The 27963-nt window shown below is 44.2% G+C and overlaps 2 protein-coding genes across 7 annotated transcripts; one reads left to right on the top strand and one right to left on the bottom strand.

Annotated features, from left to right (window-relative positions):
• Nucleotides 1-176: 176 nt before the first annotated feature.
• c13h1orf43 (chromosome 13 C1orf43 homolog) lies at nt 177-7548 on the bottom strand. Of its 2 annotated transcripts, none has more exons than XM_048261397.1 (7): nt 7322-7548; nt 6861-6962; nt 6567-6675; nt 6312-6365; nt 5789-5955; nt 5560-5618; nt 177-1282 (listed from the first exon to the last, which is right to left on the bottom strand). In XM_048261397.1, exons 1-7 carry the CDS (start codon nt 7385-7387, stop codon nt 1075-1077), a joined length of 765 nt encoding a protein of 254 aa, XP_048117354.1. In that variant the 5' UTR covers nt 7388-7548; the 3' UTR covers nt 177-1074. The 2 variants fall into 2 exon arrangements, with proteins under 2 accessions (XP_048117354.1, XP_048117353.1); XM_048261396.1 differs by having other exon boundaries at nt 6561-6675.
• On the top strand, nt 6579-27788 carry si:dkey-92i15.4. Of its 5 annotated transcripts, none has more exons than XM_048261390.1 (7): nt 6579-6650; nt 14991-18661; nt 19174-19375; nt 20545-20643; nt 22612-22858; nt 24415-24531; nt 27368-27788. In XM_048261390.1, the coding sequence occupies exons 2-7, from the start codon at nt 15828-15830 to the stop codon at nt 27523-27525; spliced, it is 3657 nt and encodes a 1218-aa protein (XP_048117347.1). In that variant the 5' UTR covers nt 6579-6650; nt 14991-15827; the 3' UTR covers nt 27526-27788. The 5 variants fall into 5 exon arrangements, 4 of the variants coding, with proteins under 4 accessions (XP_048117347.1, XP_048117349.1, XP_048117348.1 ...); XM_048261392.1 differs by lacking the exon at nt 6579-6650 and adding an exon at nt 7596-7645; XM_048261391.1 differs by lacking the exon at nt 6579-6650 and adding an exon at nt 10167-10217.
• The last annotated feature ends 175 nt before the right edge of the window (nt 27789-27963 follow it).

Genomic DNA, 27963 nt, shown 5'->3' on the forward strand with positions numbered 1-27963 from the left:
GCAAAACAATGTGAGTGCACAAACAATTAATGAAAAAGACAGGTTATCACTATTTTGATGAGACTTGAGTTTCCTACATTTGTAGGAACTGATCCTCCACCTTCAATACCTCAGAGGACATATTTGCTGAGTTTACGCCTGTGATAGTGTGAGAGACGTGAGACCAAGAGGCAGAGTTAGCTAAGGTGAAGAATTTTATGGTCCAGTTCTAAAGGCTCACATGTGTATGAGGCAACATTACATTCAGGTACAGACTACAGGAAGTGCACTCCAAGTTAATCACATGTGCACAAGCTAGTTCATGACATTACAAGTGTAACATAGTAAAGTGTGCACACTAAAAGAAATGCACATACAAGCACATCCACAGACACACACACACACACACACACACACACACACATTTCCTTAAAATGTAAAACATTCACCTAAAAATGAACAAGCAGAAATACATTAAAATGGAATAAAAGTGCACTTAAGAGTCAGTAAAGTAATACACAGTTTAGCTGTTCAGAAATTAAGCTATGTTGATGTTTCTATGGTGAGTGCTGCTGCAGAGGCTCATGGGATCTGTAGTCTTGATATGAGGGGATGGCACAGACACAGGTAATGTACATTACCCACAAGGCAATGGTCTCAACTCTGTAATGTAGGGTCAGAATTTAACCAGCTTCCTAAAATCTCTGCATATGACAAGGTCTTGGTAGGATACAGGATGGTGAGTTATAGTTTTTAGCTCAACTACAGTCTTTGTGGTGCGATTGAGAGAAAACTCTCAGAATGGCAGTCAGGCTCTGGTACCTCCTGTTTTACCGCTAAACAGCAAAACATTTATAGAAACAATTCTCCCATGTCTTTTCTTTGAAGCAAATGCCACGATGCTCAGATCCATACTCTAAACCACCTGCAGCTGCTTCAGTCAGGAACTGTATACAGTGTTGAACCAATATGGTCCCTCCCAATCTATGAAGTGTAGAAACTCTCTCGTCATTTGTTCCAGTGATTCTCCAGTTTGCATCTCCTGCTCTCCTCTCACGTCTCCTTTGCTCTCTCTCCCTCTCTCTGTGATTTGGTTTAAAGGGTGCTCTCCAGTGTGTTGTAGTTGTCCTTGAAGTTCTTGAGCTCCAGAAAGTGTTTGGGCCTCTTGCTGCGCTGGCCCGAGGACGGCAGGTACGTCACCTGGATGGTGGAGGCCGAGGATGGGCCCGGGGAGCTGGTCAGGTCCTTAGCAGCCGACTGGTGCTGCTGGCTCAGACTGGCGGAGCTGGAGTGGGTCTTCACCCTGCAGGGAGGGGACGGAACCAAGAGATGGGTTTAGAATAGTGCTGGAATGAGGGTTTAGTTAGCAGGAACTGATCCAACACCGAGAGCATTATGATGTAAAACATATTAGTTCATAATGTGTAATGCTTGCAAGTGTTTTCAAATGCAATGATTATGGTGCTGGAATAAGGTTATGGTGCTGGAATTGCGTACAGATGTTAACGCTGCACTGTGAATCTGCTAAAAATCAATACACACGTGTAAAAATTACAACCGGTTAGCAAAAAATGTAATCGCGATGCAACTACGTTGTCCAAAAATAAATAAATAATGAATAACTTCATAGCTCTTTCATTGTGCAGCGATGTGTGTATGGAGGACCGTAGGCGTCACTGAAAAAGTAGCAATAAAAGATTTCATTAATTTGCTATTGTAAACAGTAATAAAAAGTGAAATTATGAAAACAGCTTGTAAATGACGAATTCATCCATCAATAAATGCTTCTGATTTAAAAGGGAATTTTCAAAACCAACACCCAATAAGTAATTGGACACTCTAATTCAATGTTATAATCTCGTGTTTCAAATTTATCCATTTTCAAGCTGTTTTTCCTTTTCCTTTTTCAAATTCGATTTGCTTAATTGTTTAGTACAAATGGGATAGCACATGGAATGGCAAAAGAGTGCTTCTTTAAAACGTTGATGAACCATCGGTGCAGGTAAACAAGATTGCGTAGCCCTACGCCACCGTAGATTAGCACGCTGTACACATTTGTTCAAAACTCTTGCATTCAAGTTGACTGCTAAATTCTTTCTTCTTAGTCAATTCTCAGACGGTTTCACCATCTTCGCTGGAGATTTTAACCATGCAGATCTTAAAACTGTTCTTCCAAAGCTACACCAGCATGTTGATTTTCCAACAAAAGGAGACAACATCCTGGACCTGGTCTACACTACACACAAAGGAGCATACAAAGCCATCCCCCTCCCCCACATTGGACTTTCTGACCATATCACTGTTATGCTAATGCCCGCATACAGACAAAGAGTAAAAGCAAACAAACCGGTTCGTAAGCAGGTTAAAAAAAGTGTGGCCTGAGGGAGCCTCCGATGCTCTTCAAGACTGCTTTGACACAACAGACTGGGAAATGTTTAAGCAGGCAGCCACTTACAACAACCAGACAGACATTGAGGAGTATACAGACACTGTAACCTCTTACATCACCAAGTGCATCGATGATGTGACCCACACAAAAGACATCATCACTCAGGCTAACTGGACAGGTGATGTCCTCAGGCTGCTGAGGGCCAGAGACAAAGCCTACAGAGCTGGGGATGAAGCTGGCATGAGAACAGCGAGAGCCAACCTGTCCCGTGGCATCAAGGAAGCAAAAAAGGAATACACTCACAAGATAACCACCCACTTCAAAGACAGCAGGAACGCACAAAGCCTATGGCAAGGCATTCAGGCCATCACAGACTACAAGCCCGCGCCACAAAACTGTGAGAGCAACATCCCTCTGCTCAACAACCTGAACCGCTTCTTTGCTCGCTTTGAAGCACAAAACAGCACTTGCCCACAGAAGACCCCTCCCCCTCCACACGAGCAGCCCCTGTGCCTCTCTGCCGACAGCGTGAAGAGGACACTTGCTGCTATCAACACCGTGAAGGCAACAGGTCCAGACAACATCCCAGGTCGCGGCGCTGAAGGACTACGCTGAGGAGCTTAAGGATGTCTTCACAGACATCTTTAACACTTCCCTGAAGCAAGCCATCGTCCCATCATGTTTCAAAGCTGCCACCATCATACTTGTGCCAAAGCAAAAAACTGCTCCATCCTGCTTCAATGATTACAGCCCGTGGCACTGACACCCATCATCATGAAGTGCTTTTGAGCGCTTGTCATGTCACACATCAAATCCATTCTCCCCCACCCTGGACCCCTTCCAGTTTGCATACCGAGCCAAACGATCTGCTCTGCCCTCCACCCAGCCCTCACCCACCTGGAAAAAAGAGACTCATATGTGAGATTGCTGTTTATAGACTTCAGTTCTGCATTCAACACCATAATACCACAACAACTCATCTGCAAACTTGACAAACTGGGACTCAGTACCTACCTCTGCAAGTAGTATGTGTTGGCAACAATATCTCAAGCAGCATCACACTGAGCACGGGGGCCCCCCCAAGGCTGCATGCTCAGTCCGCTGCTCTTCACCCTGCTGACGCATGACTGCACTGCAACCTACAGCAACAATCACATAGTGAAATTTGCTGATGACACAACTCTGGTGGGTCTCATCACCAAGGGCTTATTTTAGACTCAATACAGGTTGGAGGTCGACCTTCTGACCACGTGGTGCAGGGACAACAACCTCCTGCTGAACATCAGCAAGACCAAGGAGATTGTTGTTGACTTCCGGAGAGGTCACACCCAACACCTGCCACTGACCATCGACGGTGCTGTGGTGGAGAGAGTGAGCAGCACCAAATTCCTGGGGTGCACATCAGTGAAGACCTCTCCTGACCACCAACACTGCGCCACTGGCTAAGAAAGCCCAGCGCTCCTCTACTTCCTGCAGAAACTCAGACGAGCAAGTGCTCCACCAGCCATCATGACCACATTCTACCGAGGCACCATTGAGAGCATCCTCTCCAGCTGTATCGCTGTGTGGGGCGGAAGTTGCACTGAATACAACAGGAAAGCCCTGCAGCGCATAGTGAACACAGCTGGAAGGATTATTGGTGCTTCACTCCCTCCCTGAAGGACATTTACACCTCCCACCTCACCCGCTTAAGGCGACCACAATTGTGAGTGATGCAAGTCACCCCGGCCACAATTTGTTTGATCTACTGCCCTCTGGGAAGAGGTACAGAAGCCTGCGCTCCCGCACCACCAGACTCACCAACAGGTTCATACACCAGGCTGTTAGGATGCTGAACTCTCTCCCCCCTCTCCCCCCTCCACCCTCAGCTACATAACATCCTGGACTTTGGACCCACAATGGCTGCCTTGCACTACTCCACTTGCACTACTCCACTTGTACACTTGCACACTTTGCAACTTGTTGTTGTTGTCCTGTTGTCCTGAAAACACAACACACTTCTGCTGCTCTTACATAACTTGCACCACTATGCCACTTGCTTACTTAGGTAAAACAGAACTACCTCAGCCATTTATTGGCCTGACTTTGCACTACTATATTGACTGTCTATGCACAATTTCAACACAATTTTGCTGCTCTTATTTATTCATTGTATGTGCCTTCTTATTTACTTTTTATTGTTTACTTGAATGTTATGTTTTTGGACTTAAATTGGTAAAATATGTCTTGTCTCCACCGTGGGATAGTGAGAAACGTAATTTCGATCTCTTTGTATGTCTTGGCATGTGAAGAAATTGACAATAAAGCAGACTTTGACTTTGACTTTGACTTATCATCTTAATCCCGATGTAAAAGGAAAAGTATTTCCCAGGCTCAAAAGGGCCTATACCAAGGAGAAAAAGATTCACGTTGAAACTTAAACACACCTGGGGAAACTGAACAGTCTAACCAGCAGACTATGATAAACTAGCCAATTAGAATAGGCTTACTTTGTTTACAATATTTCTAGGCTTCACAGCTGACAGCTGAAGCAGCAAGACACAGAAAAAGGTAGAGAGAGCTGTTTGAGCCTAATGTATCTTAACAGCACCTAGGCTATAATATTTACATTATGTGTGCTGTCATGAATAAATAATCAGAAATACAGTATTTTTTTTTTGTAGTTTATATACCATAATAATATAATAATAATAATATAAATATTAATAATATAGGCTACAAGCCCAGTCAGACACCTTATAACTAACACATTCCCTGCGGAAAAAACCCACTGCAGCTAATGTAACTAAAGAAATCGTGGGTAAATCGCATTATGAACTTAAAATCGTGAATCATATCGAACTGTGAGTTGAGCATATCGTTATCCCTAATAATGCATAATGTTTTCAACTGCAATGGTTATGGAATGGAGGGGTTTTTCAACTGCAATGGTTATGGAATGGAGGGGTTTTCCAACTGCAATGGTTATGGAATGGAGGGGTTTTCCAACTGACTGAGGAGACTACAGAACACAACTGATTACAAACATCCAATTTGACTTTTTTTAACTGATAAGTTCCAAGATTCATATCAGAACTGGTGGATGAAAACCCATGAGAGAGGTTAGTGAGAGGTAGAGAAGACAGAGCGACAGGAACCAAGAGTCTGAGAGAAAAGGAGAGAGATCAAGTAAGAACGAGTCTGGTACTCACACTGTGGCCAGTTCATTCAGAGCGTCCTGATATTTTAGAAATTCCGCTTCTCCAAAGGCCTGTGTCAGAACACACCAGTCACACACACACTATTTAATATTGTGGAACAAATGAGTAAAGATTTTACGTTTTTATTTGAGAGTTAGCCAAATGGTCCAATGTACTTACATGCTGCTTAGGAATGAACAATACTAAATGAAACAAGTGATCAACAAACATAAACACTAACCCCTGTTCCATGTCTGGCATTGTCGTACCCCTCCAGCAGTCTGTCAATGAGGCCGCTGCGCGTGGTCCTAACCAGAGAGCTGGAGTTTCTCAGTTCAATCAGCCAGTTCCTGTAACGCCGTCCAGTCAATGCGCTGGAGCTGTGACCCAGCTCATGGAAAGGTAAATCTGACACACACACACACACACGCACGTGCACGCGCACACACACACGCACACATGCACACGCGCACATGCGTACACACGCACACACACACACACACACACACACACGCTCACACACGCGCACACACACACACACACACACACACACACATACACACACGCGCACACACGCACACACACACACACACATACGCACATACACACACGCGCACACACGCACACACGCACACACGCACACACACAGACGCATGCACACGCACGCACAAAGAGAGAGATAAATGAGAGGTACAATACAGCACATTGGGCTCACACAAGATACTGAACATGTGTGGAGTAGGCTAAACATGTTGCTCTCTCACCCGTGTCTCTGATGGCGTCTAGCGCTTTCATTCGATAGAGGTAGTTGTAGCAACCTAGAAAATCAAATGATATATGTTCTGATACATGGTTTTTCTTAGAGAATGCTGTCTTGATGATGTGGCATCACGTTTGAGCATTTAAGATTATAATTCATGAATTATTTGGAGCTGGATTGAGTTTATTCAATAGGGCCAGAAGGTCGCAGAGTTACTTTGATTTACATTTTGAAGATTTTTATGAAACATTACCATTACCATTCTGACCCCGGTATGAGAGACGGTCGTCTTCCGCTGCCAGAAGGCGCGGCTCATAGCGGATGTCGTTCACCTTGGACAGACGTGAGTCTATCTCCTCCTTCAAATCCTGCGTTTAGACCACAAAGCCTTTACTCATGAAACAGTTTAGTTTAAATCAGTCAATGTGAGTTTTCAGACCAAGCTACATATCACCAGGTTGCCCATTGAGAGATCGCTGTTGGACTACCATGTTTTAAATCAAATGTCACTAACCAGAGATAAAAGTTTTAACTGATGATATGATAGGTCTACCTTTGGTGCGTTGTGACCCAACGGTACATGAGGTCCTCGACGAGACTTCATGGCGAACCGCATTATCTGTCTTTTCACGAAAATGAACAGCAATACAAACACCTAAAACAAGGAGAAAGTGAGGATTAGTGGGGTAGCCGATACATTTGTTGGGGATTGAGACACACGCCAAGCAAAATCATGATGTCCATCATTGCCTCACTCTTCACCTGTTGTGACAATCGGTGCATCAGTGAATTAGCTATGGAAATGTAAAAGTAAGGTGTGCGCTGCCTTGAAAAAGTAGGCTATCGTTAGCCGAAATCTCATTTGCTTTGGACTTTTACAGACACTTAAACCAGAGTGCAGAGACAAGCTTATCACGCTCATGTCAAAGAAAACATGCATACTAATAAAATAAATAAAACGAATCAGCTGTAGGCTAACGTTATGTGGTAAAATGTAAACAACACAACCCTTACCAAACTACCGTAGGCCATCACAAGCACTACGTTCACTCCAGAAAGAGGCGAGTCCGAGGAGGACATGATTGATTACGTCAGTTACAACTCCACAAGTTATTGATCTTCAGCAAAAGGGTAATCCAAGTTGGTACATTATTTGGTTAATTGGAGATGTTGTCCATGAATTTAACATTTCCTGTTATGAATGTTTTGTTGTCGCTGATCATCTGACTTCTTCTTCGCTGGGGACGTGTGTTGACAGATGAATTTAGGTATTTATGGGACATCGCCATCTACTGTCATGGAAGAAGCTCTGCGCTTATCAGCATGCATTTCTTTAAGGTGTGTCAGGCTGTCAGTCTACTGTCTTCGATCGCAAAATGTGTCGTATTCGCTGATGATGATAATCAATCATGATTTACCATCATATGTGAATTTGTGGATAAGAGAAGAGAGGCTAGAACTCTTTAGCTGTGACCTTTATTTGTGGTCATGGTGGCTAATGTCCCCTATTTTGATTTCAAGAGAGCATTACAAGCTCTTTATAGGCCTACTCATCTATTAAGTAGCCTAGTTGTAACCATAGACAGTAAAAGAAAGTTTGTAACACTTAATCGAATGGACCATATCAACTCACAAAAATCAACTCTTAGATCAACACTGTTGATTTTACGTGTAAATTACACTAGATGGCACTCATCTAGAGAGGGTTGAGTTTGAGTTTGGTTTGTCATACCTTAGCCTAATATGTTTTGGTCATGCATACTACATAATAATACTACCTAGGCCTATGTTAGGCTACTATTTGTGAATATAGGCCATGGTTGGAAATATTGTTATTATTACATTAGGCAGACACTTCTTGACCAAAGTGACTTACATATATAGTATATATACTTTTTTGATCCCGTGATCGAGTGAAATTTGGTCTCTGCTTTTAACCCAATCGGTGAATTAGTGAAACACAAACAGCACACAGTGAGGTGAAGCACACACTAATCCCGAGCAGTGAGCTGCCTGCTACAATGGTTTTCGGGGGAGCAGTGAGGGGTTAGGTGCCTTGCTCAAGGGCACTTCAGCCGCGGCCCACTGGTCGGGGCTCGAACCAGCAACCCTCCGGTTACAAGTCCAGAGTGCTAACCAGTGGGCCACGGCTGCCCAATATGTCAGCTATATTACAAGGGATCACATTGTCCCCGGATCAACTTGGGGTTAAGTGCCTTGCTCAAGGGCACAACGGTGGAAGCTGGGAATTGAACCGACAACTTTCAGGCTATTGCACGCTAGCCCAGCTCCTTAACCACTACACTACCACCGCCCGGCAGTAGCCTAATTGATGTTGTCTATTTATGTGTTTTGTAGCCTAAGTGACAATACTTTTTGTACTCTCCCCAACGCGCTTGCAGGCTAAAATCAAATAGTTTGAAGAGAAATGACACAACTATCTCCCCAACGCGCTTGCAGGCTAAAATCAAATTTGAGGAGAAATGACACAACTATACCGGATTTAAGTTTGGGTGCGATACACACCACTGCCATTAAGTCCATTATTTTGGACACACTGCGATTATGTGTTAAGCATATTCACTGCCAATATCAGTATTTTGGCTACTGTGCTGCTTAGATTACAGGACAACAGAATGTCCCATTCTTGCCATAAAGGGATGTTGACATTTATCAGCCGATAGATAGATCTGCATTTAATGCTGATGTCATGTGATTGGTGTATTCAAATTCACTTCACTGGGGAGGTCTTGCCCTATCAGAGTGCTCGTCTCGCCGGGATCGCTCTCTAACTCAGGCTTTTGGAGTCCATATTGATAACCTCAGACCATAGTAAAGTTTTTATTTTCGTTTAAAAATGTCTTACTTTCAATGCTAAAAAATAATGTGTACCTTTTTGTTAGTACGATTATGGTGATGTCATTTTTATGCATGCAGCTCTATCTCTTGAAAAAAAAAACTGGAAACAGTGTTTCATGCTGCTTTGCAGTTTGTGCATAAGAAACTTTTATAACTATATTTTTACTCATGTCCCCTTCAGGTCTCCTTGCAGTGATCATTTTGCTGTCAAATCTAAAATAGGCTACCCTTGTCTTGTTTTCGCTGTGTTTTGTTTTAAAGCCACAAAGCTGTTTCCGTTCACTAGATTACACCAGATGGCAGACGTGCTGGTTGCATGAGGTTGCGTGACCACTTTGTTTGTCACCGAGTGCTTCTGGGTTCCACAGGTGACTCAACGACCAATTAAACTTAACCTCAAGGCCCAGGGTTTCATTAACCCCAGCCCCTCTTACTCAGTTCACCCCACACCATGTTAAACCCATACTGTGTGTGTGTGAGAGAGAGAGAGAGAGAGAGACAGACAGACACAGAGAGAGAGAGAGAGAGAGAGAGAGAGAGAGGTTTTTGTTTGTCACATGTCCCTTTACAGATTAGTGTCTGTCTGGCGGGGGAGTTAAGTGGCCTGTGACAGTTAACATGTTGATGCTGATGAGAATAAGGATCTTCTTTGTGCCTGCCTGTTGATCTGTATCTTCGAGGAACTTCTCTAAATAGTCCACTTGTTGGCCTTCCCACATGAAGTGCACATTAAAGCCTATTCTGTCTCCTTCTCTTTTGCAGTCTGTTTTTCCCTCTCAGACAGGCTGTCTATCTCTGCCCTTGTCTATCTCTGCCCTTGTCTATCTCTGCCCTTGTCTTTTCGTTGTTCCTCTGTCTCATGTTTTCTCTCCATTGTGATTGGTTCTACTGTTTTTTTGTATCTGACTTTGAAGCTGCTGGCACTAGTTTGGCTCACACAGGAAGTGGTGAAGTTGCTTTGAGAATGTTGTTCTCCTTCTTGTTCAACGTCTTCTGTTGAGCCGAGGTGCAGAGAGAGAGAGAGAACACAGAAGACATTCAGTGCACACAGGTAAAAGGCTTTAAACGCTTCTGTTTTTTCATCTCATGGTTATATTACCGTCATCCTGACAGATATTTGCATACAGTAAACAAACAATATGGATGACGCAGATTATAATCATAATAAATAATAATTGAATAATCATAATCAATAATCATTGATAATCAGTAAGTGATTTTTAATATAACCCACCTCTTTGGTCAACTTCATATGCCAGTTCTCCTGTGCTTGGGTGCATCAGTGGTTCAACTGAAACGACATTGGCTGGAGCCCTAAAGTAATGATATGTCATGCAGTAGAAAGTGCCATGGTTGTTTTGCCAGATGGTAGAGTCTGCCCTCCAGGAGAGCTGTTCACTCCATTTTTAGCCTGAAGTGAGATTGACTCTATGCAGTCATTATTGTCTTAGAAATGGCAAATGATGACATTGACATGCACTTTCTCCAAATAACTTTTCATAATTAGGGATGGTCCATCATACCGTAATGCTGAATTGCTGTAAATTCACAGTAGTTTGGTAGTCGCAGTAGTAATGCCCCTTCTCAGTACCTCACCTTGTTTATTCAACTTTGTTTGTTTCAGTGATTGTACAGGCAGGTGTGCCCGATTGTACATCATGATAATTCAGCCAGTTGAAAAGGGGATAGCTGAGTGCACAGTAGTTCTTCAGTGGCTTAGCAAACGTTTCCACAAGTTTCCATGCTTTGGGTTGCAGAAGTGACCTTGCAAATTGAGGTGCATCCACATTGCACTGCATAACTCGTAGCACTTTACCGCAGATGCCACATTTATCTGTTCACTTACACGTGGCCGTGGCAGTCTCACGTGGGCCACAGGAGCTAGGCTCTGAATTGGTCAGTAAATTACTAAAAGATTACTTTTACATTGTTTCTTTGATTTTTACATAGATCACAACCAATTTTACATAGATTATTGCATTGTTACCTTAATTTTTAATTCATTAATTTAATTGCCAGCTGAGGAAGCTACTTGTTGACCCACGACTGGCCCATTCAACATGGAATGATATTTCATGAGATATTCAAACTAGTATTCAATTGCTCTTTGTTATTTCTAAGATCTCATTTGAGCTTTGTTTATGATTGATTCTTTGTGTCTGTGTAGCTATACAGGTGTGTTGCCTTGGCAAGCATGCAGGTAACCCGAGTATTTGCTGTCTTTAGCATTAGTCATCAGGTCCTGTTTTGTGTTATGAGACAATCATGGCCTTTGTGGGTGTGCTTTTGTGTTCCCATGCGACATGCTTCAGCACTGTAACCTAACACAGGTGAGAGCTTTCACAGGTGGACATCAGGTCTCTTAACCTTGTTCTGTGTGATAGGTTAGACTATGGAAGGATGTGGAAACTTTGTGCCACTTCTTAACCACCATCAAGCTCTCACCCTGTCAACCCCCCCCCCCCCATGCCCTCTTCTCCTCCTCCCTTGCGCTCCCTCTGCTGTCTCTCTGCCCATCTTCACTGCTCACATTAGGCTGTAATAATGCCCTGATGTCATAGCAACAATAGGCATGGGGGCCCATGGGTCTTAGTCTGTCTTTGTGCATTCATGACATTGTGTGTGTGTGTGTGTTAGGTGGGGTGATCAGGTTTTACGTGTGTGTGTGTGTGTCTGTGTGTGTGCATTCTGTGGATGTACACCTTGTGCATGTCTCTGTTCCTACATGCATGGATGTGTGTGTGTGTGTGTTCTAGTGTGTGCCCATTCCCATGTTCATATGCATTAGCATAATCACATTAGTCACGGCTTCGCACCTAAACACTACATGTTCATGTCAGAGGCCTGAGTGAATGACACACACAGCACTGTATGTACTGTGTCCCCGTTGTGTCCAGTAACACTTTGTGTGTTCGGCCTGGGTATGTCCAAGGCTGCTAATAAAACATATGTCCAGGTACCTGCATGTCACTGTATATATGCCTGTTTGAACACAGAGAGTTACTCACCTAACACCATCCATACCATGTCAACAACGTCATCGTCAGGAATGCTGTCCTGTCGGAGTGTGACAGGGAGAGAGAATGAGAATGAGAGAAAAGAGGGAGGGAGGAGGAGGAAGAGAGCAGAAGGAGCAACAAAAGGAAGGCGCTATAGGAAGGAGTAGAGGTGAGAAACCAGTCTGACAAGTCTGTGGAGAGAGAGAGAGAGAGAGAGAGATTGAGAGAGAGAGAGAGAGAGAAATTGGGAGGATGGAGAGAACCTTTTCATTCCTAAACCCAGCAGGTGTTGTGCAGTACAGTAAGCCAGATCTCAGGCTAGTCTGACCACAGGTGAGCGAGAGCGCTTCACAGCCCTAATGAAAGGAGGAAGTGGCCAGTGTGTGATTGTGTGATCGCTGGAGCTAGGCGAACAGGTGCTTCTGTAAACTGACACGACTCTTTCATTCATCTAAAGGAACAGAGGTAGGGTCACACAGGCACACACTTTTCTGTGCTGTCTTGTTTGTGCTCTACATATCTTGGTTGTCTGGTATGTTTGCCTATCTGTTTGCTTTTTATGCTTGCGGTGTACTGATTTCACAAGGCTCTTTTGAGAAACGTCTTTTGAGAAACGTCTTTTGAAAGACGTCTTTTGAAAGACGTCTTTCTCTCTCTGCCTTTCTTCCTCTTGCTCCTTTCTATGTTTCTTTCACTCGTTTGCTATTGCTCTCCCTGTATTTTGGCTGCATGCATGTTCCGTTTGTCCTTCTTGTTTAATTAGCTCTTGCTTGAAACTCCTCCTTGCTCACTCCATCCCCACCACTCAAACACAGAACCAAAACATTACATCTTCAGATCTCAGATCAGATCCTAGATCCTCTGTTCTTTTTGCCATGCTCACAAACCACAGCAAACATATCTGAGGTGGCTGAACTGATGCTTATTTGATGCCTTTGTGAGTTTTTAAGGTGGGTCCGTAAATGTGCTGGCACAACGCTGAAACCCTGATATCAGGCCATTGCTTGTTCTTACTCAGGTGTGGTTGAGTGAATGGGCGTCCTCGTAAACATCTGTATGCGTATCTGTGCCGTGGCCTCAATGGGAACTACCTCTCTTATCAGATCTCACTCAAAATCTGTTTTTACATCATGTATGTGAGTCCTGGTACTTCACTATATGCATGATTGTGTTGGCACAATAACGCAAGGAAAGGTCACCATTTGTCATGTGTGTGGCCCACATGTGATATGTGGACATTTGGCTGTTTTTCGTGTGTTTGACAGTGTGTTTGTGTCTCTGTGTGTGATGACTTTGACAGAGTAACCGATTGTTCCCCACTCAGGATTGCTGTCTGATTTGTTTTTCCTGTTATCTTACTGTTGATCAGGTTTTGTCTGTGTGTGTGTGTGTGTGTGTGTGTGTGACAGAATAGCCAAAGCATGTTGCTTATGTAAACAGAGCAGACAGACAGAAAGAGAGAGAGACATACCCTCATGTCTTAAAAGGCTCAAAGTGTATCTGAGAGACCACAATGAGAGCATTGTGTTGGTATGTGAAGCGTTGTGAAGGCTCTAGGGTTAAAAGTTACAAGTTACCGGTACATGCAGCTCTATTCAGTATGAGTGATGTTTGAGGAAATATGATGACACACTGGTGTCAACCCGGTGAAAAATGTCAGTTCTCATCTGTAAGAAGCTTTAGGTAGAAGTATCAGTTAAATGAATGAACATAAACACAAACACAAATACTGGAAATAGAGCTGGATTACTACTTTGTCAGTCTGTGGTCTTTATGACATGTACAGTGTCCATAAAGGTTACTTGATGGCACGCCACATTTTTCGCTGAAATGTATAACTGACCAAGGAATTTTAAGAGGATGGAAAAAAATGTCAATTGAGTTCTGCTGAAACCTCAGTTTCAAATACAACTCTTTGACTTTCACTCACTCACTCACTCACTCACTCACTCAGACTCACCCACTCAGACTCTCTCACTCACTAACTCACTCTCTCACTCAGACTCACTCACTCACTCTCTCACTCAGACTCTCTCACTCACTCACTCACTCCCTCACTCAGACTCTCTCACTCACTCTCTCACTCACTCTCTCACTCAGACTCTCTCACTCTCTCACTCAGACTCTCTCACTCACTCACTCACTCCCTCACTCAGACTCTCTCTCTCACTCCCTCACTCACTCTCTCACTCACTCACTCACTTTCATTTCCTCTTTTCTTTCCCTTTTTCTCTTTTATTCATTCTTCCTCTTCTCTTCATCCTCTCTCACTCCCACTCACTCACTTTTCATTTCCTCTTTCTTTCCTTTTTTCTCTTTTATTCATTCTTCCTCTTCTCTTCATGCCTTGCTCCTCTCAGATGACTGCTCAGACTCTCACTCACTCACTCCCTCCTCCCTCAGACTCACCCACTCATTCACTCCTCCTCACTTCTTTCAGACTTTCTCTCACTCAGACTCACTCCTCACTCTCACTCCAGACTCTCTCACTCACTCCTCCCTCACTCAGACTCTCTCACTCATCTTTCTCCTCCCTCACTCCTCTTCACTCCCTCCTTTTCTTCTTTTCTTTCCCTTTTTCTCTTTTATTCATTCTTCCTCTTCTCTTCATCCTCCTCTCAGATGACTATAATCAGACTGCTTTGCCCTGTAAAATATCCCGCTCTTTAAATGCACCATAATTAAGTTTGGCCTTCCCCAGCAGTGGTTGCCTGTGTCCGACCTGGATACGATTACCAAAGCATTCCAGGGAATTAGATCAGGATTCGAAGGAGGGACAATTTAAGGAAAATAAACTCTGTCCTCGTCTTATTTCCTGCTCGCAGGCACTTCAAGAAAACAAAAGGCGATGGAGGGGGGGGAACGGCACCATGAATGACAACGGATGACTGCTGCAAATTGGCCAGAGACTTGAGGAGGCTGTCCGCAGAAAAGGGACTCCTTTGTCACAGCGGTGGGGTTGGAGACTCAGGAGACAAGAAGGATACAAAAGAGAAAACAAACAGTTGATCCACACTGAAGTGTAAATGGCCTGCCTGTCAAACCTCAAGGACCAAAGCGATATAAACCCATATGTGCGTCTGTCCCAGCGTCAGTGCATGTTTGTGCTGGAGAGGACATGATCACAGGGGCAGCATATTTTCTGAGTATACCGCGGTTTCTCTTGTGTCCCACCAGACACAACAGATTCTTTTTTTGTCTTTAACAAAACTGAAGCTACTGACTGCACTCATCAGTGAGCCAGCCTTCCTGTCATCGTAACACACCTGTGGATTTCAACACACATTGCCCGTCCACATTCTCCACAGTGACTGCATAACTTTGAGTTGTTTCTATTTTTCCTCTTGGACTGTTGTCATATAATTATGTTAAGTCTTTGTTTTTGTTTGACACTGAATGGTATGTTTTTTCCTGCATTTTTGAAACTCTTTTTGAAACCACACTGGCTAAATCCTTCTCTGAGCTGACCAGACCTAATGGAGGGCTATGAGAAATGGAGTACCAAATATATAGCAAAACCACTGGATGCTCCGAGAAAGGGGGGGTTACTGAAAGAACAATGTTCAAACTCTATTGACTAATCGGTTTTGTCTGCATGGTTATATTATAGTTCTGCATATCAGCCATCCAGACTTGGATTTACTGAAGGACTCCTCTTGAGCATGAGTGTGCCAGTCCGATCCGCTGTTATGAATCCGAACACACTGCCCAAGTCATCTGGCGCGAGGAGCGGTGCTCTCTCAGCTGAGTCACGGTCAGACAGTGCAGCGGCTCCGTCTGCGAGCCGCCCTGCGCAGGGTTCAGCCACGGTGCGCTTCACCGTGCGGTCCGCCAACTCTCGCTCGAACCTGGGGCTCAGGACCGCATCGCTGAGAAGCGCGCGACACGCCTTTCAGGAGGAGGCCAGCAGGATGGAGAGAGAGGAGATCAAAGGAGTCTCCGCTGGCCCTCAGCCGTACGTCCCCGCAGGGAACCGCACAGACGGGGACAGAGGCAGAGGTCCGAATCGTGTCAAATTTACACCCGACACCAAGGTGACCGCTGACACGGGGGCGACCCAGAGTTCCACCGCTAGCGATGCAAAACCCAGATTCAGTACGGACGATACGGATGCTCCAGGAAAGGCCTGCAGCCCACTAGGAAGTGCAAGAGGAAGGACTGAGTGGAGGAAGGAGAGCATGCAAAGCAGGAGCAAGAGCCTGGACTGGAGGGGCAGAGTAGATGACGGAGGCAGAGCAGGGATCCAGAACCTCTCGACTGGAGCCGCAGCCAGACGAGCAGAGAGTTTGGAGAGGAGGGAGGTGGAAAACAGCAGCCTTGATAGGAAGGCATCATACAAGGACTATGGGGAAGCTGGCAGTGTGTCATCTCACATACAGGCATACTCTGCCGGAAGAGGGAGTGAGAAGGCTTTACCCACACTGGGAGAGAGAGTAACGGGGACCTCATCGCTGAGGTTGAATCGAGTAGTCAGTACTTTGGATAGGGCGGGAGGGGAACGGTCATTGCCGCTGCGACTCCGACCTCAAGACAGCCTGAAGTCGCCTGTGGAGGGACGACCTCCGTGGAGGCAGTTAAGTCAGGAGGATTCGGGCCTGGGTGGATCGAAATCGAATGAAGTCACTGGAAACCAAACTATCTTGGATCGAATCGAGAGGCTTTATGGAATGAGTGGATCAGATGATGCAAAAGCCAAGCGGCATTCTGCTCCTGTTGGTGACTGGCTTGACAACTTGCCTTCCGATCTGACTCCCGGCCAAAGAAAGTTGAGTTCAGATATTGGTAGCCCATCCTACACCCTCCATAGCCCTCGGTCACCGACGTCTCATAATGTAGAGAAGGGAGGAACCTTCCCCAGGAGGTTTAGTCCAGGTGACGACAATTTCTCGCGGAGAGACACTTTACCCAGTCTGAGCACCTCAGTGGCCCCAGTGGCTTCACGATATCGGGAAAGATCCATCGAGAGGAAAACTCTCCCTCCGGAGGTGGGTCTCTACACCAAGTCTCTGGACAGAGCCAGAAGCAGGCTCTCGGCCACAGCTCAGCTAAAACACCTGAGAGAGACAGAGACGCCATCCAAAGAGTTCAGCAAAGAAACGGTCTCCTCACATCTGAAAAGCTCTGGTGTTGTCAAGGAAAGCAGTTTAAAAGAAGAACAGTCAAAAGTTACTATGGATAAGGACGTCGCAGGGTGGAAAGCAAAAGAGAGCGTGACTGCCAACAGAGGAGACGAAAGCCGATGCAAATTTGGGAAATCTGATTGCCTAGATAAACTCAGCAGGACAAAAGATTCTCAAGAGACATTAGCTATGGCTAGCAAAACATCAGAGTCAAATGTTGGCAAGATTCCAAAAAAGGAATATTCCTCAGATAAAGGTTTTGCAATTCCACCTAATGCCCAGGCCTCCCCAACAAAGCAGTCCATCAATAGTACAGTAGATGAGGACGTATTTGACACGCGCGTCAAATCAGTGAATGGCCCAATCGGAAAGCAAGACGCCAAGAAGGGTCAATCTAATAACCCTTCGATGGACTCGGTGCGGAACACTATCCATAAGTTTGAGGCCCTGGCCCAGAAAACCAGAACTGCCCCCCAGTTCCTGAAGTCCAGAAGATTCTTTTCTGTGCCAGAGCATCCAAAGGACAGGGGAGGATTGAAGAAAAGTGAATCTGATCATGCTTTGGCCAGGAGAACGCAAGAGAGTATGAGGGGGAACCCACATGACAAAGCTTGGACTATGAGATCAATCTCTGTGGATGAGATCGGACTGAACCAAGATAACTCTGACAAGTTTGAAATGGGCTTGAAGGGTGGAATTCAAAAACCATCCTCAAAAGGAACAGACCCCAAATCACATGGATCAAAAGATGTGGATGAGACAGATTCTCGTGCTCTCTTTGCTATCAGAAACACAGTTACAGTTCAGGACTGCGTTAAACGCAGCAGTAAACCAGAGCACACACTCTTCCCATATCACCAAAACAATCACAATAATAATTCCAACCGGAGAGCCGTATTTGAGCAGAATGACTTGGAAACCCCCGGGAGTTTCTCAAAAGTTTCAGACGCTTCAGAGGATGACGCAGACAAGACGCCCACCAACTCTCCCGTTAGTCTCCCCTTGTTTCCTAGCTTTAATGGCTATGACCCAACCCCATTCAAACCGCCCACCCCCACAAACAGCGACATCCACCCTCCTTCTGATGCTGACTCTGAACCGCCCACCCCCACAAACAGCGTCCACTCCACCCGGGGGCCTCTGCTGATCCGTCATGGTCCTCCAGGGCTCACCAGTTGCCCTCCCCTTGATAGACTGACTCTGCTGGACAAGGGTGGAGGCTCAGGGCCTTTCAGCCCGTCAGTAGCCAGGTGGAGCTCGGACGAGGAGGAGGATGATGATGATGATGACGGCACGCAGAGAGACAGTGACTCGGACTCAGGTGAATCTTCGGTGACCATCACCAGTAACATGAGCCGGAGGAGTTTCTCAGTCAGGTGAGTGTCAAGTCCCTATACGCGTGGATGAGGTATATTTTATCACCACATATTGTATGATTGTACACACAGATTTATATTGTCCACGGTTCGCACATCACAAGAAAGTGCAGGTGCTGGACATAAGGCAGTAAAACATAGAAAACATAAATGAAAAGTATATAAATGTTATTATTGCTTTTCCTCTCACTTTCATTGCTTATTTTATTAGGCTATTGATTGAATTGATATTGTTGTTTATTATTACTATTCTCCTTATTATATTTGACCAACATTCTAATCTGTTCCCTGTTCAATTTTAAATATTATGTCGTTTTTTATTTGTGTGTCGCTTTGGACAAAGGCGTCTGCCAAATCCATAATCATAACCATATAAAAGTCTGCACACTGTAGCTCTCTTTCATTATGCTACAGTGTGCAGACTTTTAATCAATCTTCTAATCGCCTCAGCCATGTATCCAAGCCCTTCTGTTTCTCTTTCTAATGCCCATCTCTCCTCCCCAATCCTGCAGTCTGGCGGAGCTGTGTAATTTCGGAGGAGTGGACTACTCTCCCCTAGATGACAGCGAGGACGACGCTGACGACTGGCCCTCTGGCCGCTCAGCCTCCCTGAGCTCGGACATCTCTGCCGTGTCCTGTGTCACGCTCCTGGACAACGAGGAGCTGGACAGCCTCCTGCAGGATGTGCGAAACCTTGGGGATGACGCCTTACAGGTAAAACCCCAAAGGGTCCTGTGACTTTAAAAACAGCCGACTGGTAGCTTTGTGAACAAAATTCTTGGAAGAAGGGGAAAAAGAATAATTCACTAACAAAGAGCAATCCAGGCACTCCATTGAGGGTAAGGATGGCTAATAATGATGACTACATTGATTAGAAAATCAACATGGATCAACAGCCTGGTCTTGTTCAGGGCTTTCCATCTGCAAGTCAAGATAGCAGGTTGATGTGGGATACACACAGGGCATCTGGGCTTAATTTAGAGGTCCATTAAAGCTTCCTGTAGTGTAGTATAGTGACGCCTGTTTTGGCTTTGTTTTAGTTTGTATCCAATGCCCTCTATAACGAACAAATAACTGATTATTGTTAGTTCTAAGTGGCAAGCTGGACTAGTATACCCTGTAGGAAAACTCCTTCAGTTTCTTTTTTAACAGAATGTGATTGCCTCGCTGCATTGGTTGAGGAAACATGAGCCTTATCTACACTTTTTGTTCTGTGCATTACAATCCCAGGGGTTTCGATCAGTATTCCCCTCATCTTGATCACAGCATTAAAGCAGCACTAAAGAATATTTGAAGAGTTTGGGTCCAAAACGCTATATCCTCTATTTTAATAAATCATTTTTTAACGTTTTGTTCTCCAAGTAATTTTAATGTAACTGTAATTGGGTTATTGTTACTACATTTATCGTTTATAAATAGCGTTTAGGAACCAAACTCTTCATCTGCTCCCAGGGTCCCCCTACAGTTGAGAAGTGCAATAATAAACTAGCTAAACATGCGTCTTTTGCAACCAAGTACGAACATAACTGCGATATAATGCACCGACAGCAGTCTGTAGAAAGAGATCTCCGAATTCCTGTAGCATAGCAGCTCTTTTCCGTTTCCATTTCGGAGGAAGGGCAATATTCCTACAGAAAGTTGCTAGGTCAGGAATCGCCTATTGTGGGCCACTCACACAATGGCAGAAGTGGTGTTCGTCATGTTATGAGGTTATGTGCCATCAAAATGATTTTGGAAACATTATGTTAAGGTAAGACACTCTTAAGTGCTAACATTAATTAATTAATGCTAACATTAAAGCACCTTTAATGTTAGCATTAATATGTCTATATGAGACCATTAGATACTTTCAGCTAATATTTTCTGTGCTTGTATATTTCTAGAACTATGATGACGTCCAAGTGGTGGTCCTGCACAAGGAGGTCGGCACTGGTCTGGGTTTCACTGTGGCAGGAGGAATTGACCAAAACAAGCCAGTCACAGTATGTGCTTTCCTCCTTATTTTCCACAATGCTGAACAGCACAGGTAGTATTCTAATCCCTTGAAACTAATTCAATTCAGTTCAATTTCAATTCAAATAAGCTTTATTGACATGACAAGAGTGCTTATGTTGTCAGAGCATGTATACAGATTCAGTACATAAATATATAAGATAAACAAAACAATGTTGATTAAATAATAATAATAAATAAATTATAATAAAAAGAATATTAATTTAATTAAAAAATAATGATAATAATAATAATAATAATGATAATAAATAAAAAATAAAATAATAAATAAATAAACTAGATGTACCGCAGAGCGGTACAAAATATGACCGCCGCCCAGTGCAGCACATTTTTATCCACAAAAATAAGTCACGCTGAAAGGCATATATGATTCTAACTGTCTCACTGAATTGCATTATGCACACTCAATTCTCACTGGTATCTGCTAGACAACAAGTACCAAAACATGATTAGTTCATAGATTTCACATGTAAAATAAATTTTACCCCCACCCCCATCTTGCCTGTTCATAATTCTGAGAAATTCTTGAATTGTGTGCATGTGTTGTGTGCGTGTACATGTTTATGTTTATGTGTGTGTGGATGTGTGTGCGTGCATGTGCTTGTGTGTGTGCCTGTGTGTGTGCATGTGCGTGTGCATGTGCATGCATGCGTACATATGTCTACTATGTGAATATGTGTCATACGTATGATTACTGTGGATGTATGTGTGTGTGTGCGTGTGTATCTGTTTATGCACATGTGTGCATATGGAATGGGTTAACATGACCCCTGGAGGCAAAAACACGCAAAAATGGTCATCCTAGGCCCTACGGTTCTCAAGATATTCACAGAAAACTCTGTTGGTGTACAGTCACTAAATGTACACATAAATTAATTTATTGTATGGCCCCCCATGAACGAAAGTCCACGAAACTTGGCATGCATTCGGAGGGTGTCATAATGATCCTACACTGTCAGCCAGAGATATTGTGATTAAAACACCTAATTTTTTGCTTTTGAATTTTTAACTAGGTGGCGCTATACATGAAATAAGTGGTAATGGGATGGGTTGACATGGCCCCTTAAGACCAAAATACAAAACAAATGTGGTCGTCCTAGGCACTACGGTTCTCGAGATATTCACAGAAAACTGTGTCCGGCCACCTACAGGTCAGTTGGTGTACAGTAACATAAATTAATTTATTGTATGGCCCCCCATGAATGGAATTCCACGAAACTTGGCATTAAGAGGGTGTTATAATGATCCTACACTTCCAATTTCGTGCAGTTTTGACCATGTTAGGTCACAGATACCTGCGATTACAACACCTCATTTTCACTTTTTTGTTTTTAACTAGGTGGCGCTATACATGAAATGAGTGGTTATGGAATGGGTTGACATGGCCCCTTAAGATCAACATACAAAAAAAAGGTGGTCCTCCTAAACCCTACGGTTCTCGAGATATTCACAGAAAACTGTGTCTGCCCTAAGCTTCGCTGCGCGGTGGTCATAATAATAATAATTAAAAAATGAGACTATGTTTAGATTTCTGCTCTTTGTCCATTATGTGTTTTCTCTCAGTTTGTGGCACTTAAACACAAACTGTGCGGAGAGTTGTAGGGATTGTTCATCTTCACCTAGGAGGGTTTTCATTTTTGAATTGTTGTCTAGACCTTTAAATTGTGTTTTTTTTTTTTCTAGAAATTTAGGGTAAAAAGAATTTCTCAGTAGAGTATATTTGGTGCACCTTAGAAGGAAGTGTTTTTCATCCTCAATCTCCATGAGGTCACAGTGGGAGCAAATTCTTTGGTGTCTCTCTTGCCAGGATCTTTTATGCCGTCTGGTTGTTTTAATTTAGTCAGATAATTCTCTCTCTATCTCTCTCTCTCTCTCCCTCTGTCTCTCTCTCTCTCTGTCTCTCTCACTCTCTCTTTCTCTCTCTCTCCTTCCCTCAGGTGCACAAAGTCTTCTCGCATGGCGTGGCAGGGCAAGAGGGCTCCATTCAGGAGGGGGACCTGGTGCTGTCAATCAACGGCACGACGCTGCAGAGCTCCGGCCACTGGGAGGCGCTGCGCACACTGCGGAAGGCCAGGGGGCGGGGCATGGCTGTAGTGGTACTGCAGAGAGCCAGAGTCGGCCATTCCCCTCAGAAACGGACCAATCCTGAGAAAGGAACTCTGATCACAGATGTAGGAGAGTCAGGTGAGCGTGATCCAAAGACAACGGATTCTCACTTACTCTTTATTCTCTTGTTTATACTCCTGTGCTTTATTGTGCTTCACACCATAAGCCTTTGGGTTGTACAAGGATACAAGGATACAAGGAAGTTTATTGTCACATGCATATAGTTACTGGAAGTAAGAAATGCAGTGAAATTATGTCTGGTGTCAGCCTATTTGTGCAAAGTGTGGGGGGGGTAAAAAGTGCAGTAGAAGAGGGGTTTAGTAGATTAAGTGGCAAGGGCTGCATAAGAAAGGTGAGGGAGGATTGGAATGGGGGGGGGGCACCAACAAGAAGCACCCAAGAGCAACAGGGGCAAGGAAAAACTCCCTTACCAAGGAAGAAACCTTGGGCAGATCCACGGCTCAAGGGGCTAACCCAACTGCCAGGGGTCTTGGTGTGTGTGTTGGGGGATGACAGGAGATGTGATAGTGTGCTGTGTATGTGGGGAGAGGGCAGTGTGCAATATGTGTGTTGGAGAAGCTTCCTCATGAGACAATGTGCTGTGTATTTGGGGGGGTGACAGTGTGCTGTAAGTATGTTGGGGATGTGTGTTGGAGAAGCTTTCTGATGAAATAATGTGCTGTGTATGTAGGGGAGAGGGGGGGGGGGCAGTGTACTGCAAGTATGGTGAAAGGACTTACTATTGCAAGCAGAGTACTGTATGTATGATGTATGTGAGTGATGAAGATGTGTGTGTGGGATGGGGGGAGTGTAGCAGTGACTGTGTGTGCGTGTGTGGGTAGGTGGGGGCAGTGTGCTGTAAGTATGTAGAGGATGTGTGTTGGAGAAGATCCTGAAGACAATGTGCTCTGTATGTAGGGAGGGGGGGGGCAGTGTGCAGCAAGTAGAGGAGGCTTACTGTAGCAAGCAGTGTGCTGTATGTGAGGTGATGACAGTGATGATGTTAATGTGTGTGTTTTTTGTGTGTGTGTTGGGGATGGGGTTGGGGGGGGCAGAAAGGCTAGGCAATCAAGGACATGGGTAGATGGAGGAGAAATAAAAAATAATAAATAAAAAGTTCTATGGAGATATGCAAAAGTTGGAGAAAGTCAGATATGTGTGTGTGTGTGTGTGTGTTTTGACGTGTGATGAAATAAGAAAATAATAAAAGGTCTATAGCATAGGGTGAGGGATGTAAAAGTGCTAAAAGTCTTGTAGGTGTGTGTGTGGGGAGGGGGGGGGGTCATGAGTGCTGAGGAGTGAATGAGTGCAAAGTCAGTATAGTGTGAGTTCAGAGTTGGGAAATGTTTGAGAGTGCTGAAGAGTGAATGTGTGCAAAGTCAGTATAGTGTGAGTTCAGAGCTAGGGTTAGGGTTAGGGTTTAAATAAAGGGTTTAAGTTGTAAATGGTTTAAATATTGTGTTTAGGTCGAAAGAGACTTTTAACAACAACTGTTGTCAGTATGTATTGTGTAATAATTGTGCGATGATTTCTCTTGTCTTCATGTGCGTGTGTGTGTGTGTGTGCGTGTGTGTATGCTTGTGTGTGTGCATGTGCTTGTGTGTGCGTGCTTGTGTGTGTGCGTGTGTGATTAGGTCGGCAGCTGCGGGTGACACTGAAGAAGCGAAGCTCTGATCTTGGCTTCAGTCTGGAGGGAGGAGTGGGCTCCAGCCAAGGGGACAGACCCCTCATTGTCCAAAAGCTCTTCCAAGGTGAGGAGGAGAACACACACACACACATATTGCACAACAGTCTGAACACACATGTAAATGAACTCCATTTCACACACACACACTTACATGCCGATGGCGGAGGCTGCCATGCATGGTGCCAACCTGGACATCGGGAGCACTTTGGGGTTCAGTGTCTTGCTCAAGGACACCTTGACAGAGTCAAGAGGAGTTGGGCTCAAAATGGCACGCTTCCACACGTGTGTGTGTGTGTGTGTGTGTGTGTGCCCAATATTAATGCGTGTGTGTATGCTTGTGTGTGTGCATGTGCTTGTGTGTGCGTGCTTTGTGTGTCGTGTGTGATTAGGTAAATGCGGGTGACACTGAAGAAGCCCGAAGCTCTGATCTTGGCTTCAGTCTGGAGGGAGAGTGGGCTCCAGCCAAGGGACAGACCCCTCATTGTCCAAAAGCTCTTGCTTCCAAGGTGAGGAGAACACACAGGTGTGTGTGTGTGTGTTTTGACGTGTGATGAAATAAGAAAAATAATAAAAGGTCTATAGCATAGGAGGGATGTAAAAGTGCTAAAAGTCTTGTAGGTGTGTGTGTGTGTGTGGGGGAGGGTCATGAGTGCTGAGGAGTGAATGAGTGCAAAGTCAGTATAGTGTGAGTTCAGAGTTGAAATGTTTGAGAGTGCTGAAGAGTGAATGTGTGCAAAGTCAGTATAGTGTGTGAGTTCAGAGCTAGAGGGTTAGGGTTAGGGTTTAAATCAGTTTAAGTTGTAAATGGTTTAAATATTGTGTTTAGGTCGAAAGAGACTTTTGCAACAACTTTGTCAGTATGTATTGTGTAATAATTGTGCGATGATTTCTCTTGTCTTCATGTGTGTGTGTGTGTGTGTGGCGTGTGTGTGCTTTGTGTGTGTGCATGTGCTTGTGTGTGCGTGCTTGTGTGTGTGCGTGTGTGATTAGGTCGGCAGCTGCGGGTGACACTGAAGAAGCGAAGCTCTGATCTTGGCTTCAGTCTGGAGGGAGGAGTGGGCTCCAGCCAAGGGGACAGACCCCTCATTGTCCAAAAGCTCTTCCAAGGTGAGGAGGAGAACACACACACACACATATTGCACAACAGTCTGAACACACATGTAAATGAACTCCATTTCACACACACACACTTACATGCCGATGGCGGAGGCTGCCATGCATGGTGCCAACCTGGACATCGGGAGCACTTTGGGGTTCAGTGTCTTGCTCAAAGGTGTCAGTTGGCTCAAAGAGCCATTTATAAGTAAGGAAAAGTGTGTCTTAAAAGCACACTCAAAGCATAGAGTGCTTAGAATTTCCCCTTGGGGATCAATAAAGTATCTATCTATCTATCTAGAGCAGGGGTCTCAAACTCAAATGAGCTGGGGGCCACTTCTGCCAACGTCATCTGATTGAAGGGCCGGCTATTTCTGAAAATGCAATGTTCTTTTTTTCAAATACCACACAAAACTGCAAGTGCAAGTGTTTTTATCTAGTTTTAGACACCTGTGCTAGCAACCTTAGCTTATAAATAAAATAATGATAAAATAAATATTAATACAAATTATAAAACAAACAAAAAGCATAAAAACGGGTATGTTTGTGTTTCACACCAAATAAAAATATTTTCCTCTCATAACTTTTCTAAACCTGGCAAACTAGGCGTCAGGGTTAAAGAAAACAACACCATTATTTTTTTATATCAAAATTTCAAAAGGCCATGGCTTGAAAGTGGTCAGAGATAAAGTCCTACTGTAAATGTAAAAAATCTTTGAGTATAAAAAAAAAAGTTTATGAAGGGGGGCAAATGTACCCATCACTGGATGGCAAGCACCTCAAATTATGCACCTTTCAGTAAATACTGGATGAACATATTTGAGCAGGTTTACTTTCCTTTTTTTCATATTACCCACATAACAAATTAACAGGAAAACACCTAAGATGTATACCAACACCTAAGATGTTTATGGTTTAGTGATGTATTACTAAACCACAAGGCCTATAATAAAGTATTCTGGTCAAATCAGTTCCTATATCGCGGGTAATCTGAGTACCCAGAAGTTCGCGATCATATTGCGGGTGACTTTGTAGTTCTTTAGAGCCCTGTTTCTACTAGCCCTGCTGTCTGTACCACGTCCATTACGGACACTTTCATCACGATTACCACTGCAACCTCCAAGCTATGTTGGGCAGAGGGTCGTAATAAGCATGGTGTGCTTAGTGGACACCGTCGTATACATAAAAAGGCGCACCTCCATTCACAGGCGACTGTGACTATCACTGTCAATAGGCGATCGATCATAATCTCCAAAAGGATATTCTCCTTCAGAATCAGAATAGGTGAATAACATAGCCTACCTAAGACTTCATCACACGTGAACGTTTTTCAACATTAGGTGTAGGCCTATTTCTGCTTCAATTTGTGCAAAACTATGGCCTGCATCGCTTCGGCGTCATTACAAATGCTGCGTCTTTGTGTTTCTCGCGTGTAATACAAGTATTTCCTGAAAACTTTGCTTGGCGATTTTGGGTTTGAATCAAGCTCTGGATGTCTAGCACATAGTGGAGCAGAGTAGGCTACAAATGAGATTTGTCACCGTACTTGGATCTATCGTCTATTTTAATCAGTATATCGTTGTTTGTCGCAATTAAAAAATAGCCTCAAGGGCCGAATTACATTATTATTTTGACATACGTCGCAGGGCGGATTTGGCCCGCGGGCCGGGTGTTTGAGACCCCAGATCGAGAGACATAGAGACAGTTTTAAGTCATTTTCAATGAACAGATGACCAAAAAGTGTATATTGTATCAACAATTCTGTGGCCATGAATACGCCAACCCTCGGTGCTCCTCTCTTTCAGGCGGACCCGTTGAAGACGTCCGTCCTGGTGATGAAATACTGGAGATCGAGGGCCACAGCATGACTGGACTCATGCGTTTGGAAGCCTGGCAGCTGATCAAGAAGCTTCCCATAGGCACCGTGGAGCTGTTGCTACGCCGACCGTCCAAACCACACTGACAAACTCACTGCCAACACAAGTCCTATCATTCTTACCAGTACTGCCATAGCAACTATTTAAAGAGTATTCTGAGCACTGGAGGACCTCTCGAAGTGTCTGGTAAGCAGACAGCAGAGAGGCATGTTTTTGTATCATTCCTTGTTTTACAAAGCACAATTTTTGTATCCATTGCGTCCATTATTGTAAAACATGTATCTGACCCTTTGAAGTTATACTTGTTTATCTTTTAATAAAATATATAAATCTTTGTATTTTGTAATAACACGTGTCTCTCTATTCTTTGACAATTGTGCTCTGTCACGGAGCACTTGTGGATTGTTGAAAGGGAAATCTTGAAAGGAGGTTGTGAAGTCGTCAGGTGATCCATCAGACAGAATTAGAGCCAGCGCACCGTGCCACAGATTCCATGTGAGTGATGACTGTGGAGTGGGGTTCCC

This window comes from Alosa alosa, chromosome 13 (assembly GCF_017589495.1).
Source record: "Alosa alosa isolate M-15738 ecotype Scorff River chromosome 13, AALO_Geno_1.1, whole genome shotgun sequence".
Lineage (NCBI taxonomy): Eukaryota > Metazoa > Chordata > Actinopteri > Clupeiformes > Clupeidae > Alosa > Alosa alosa.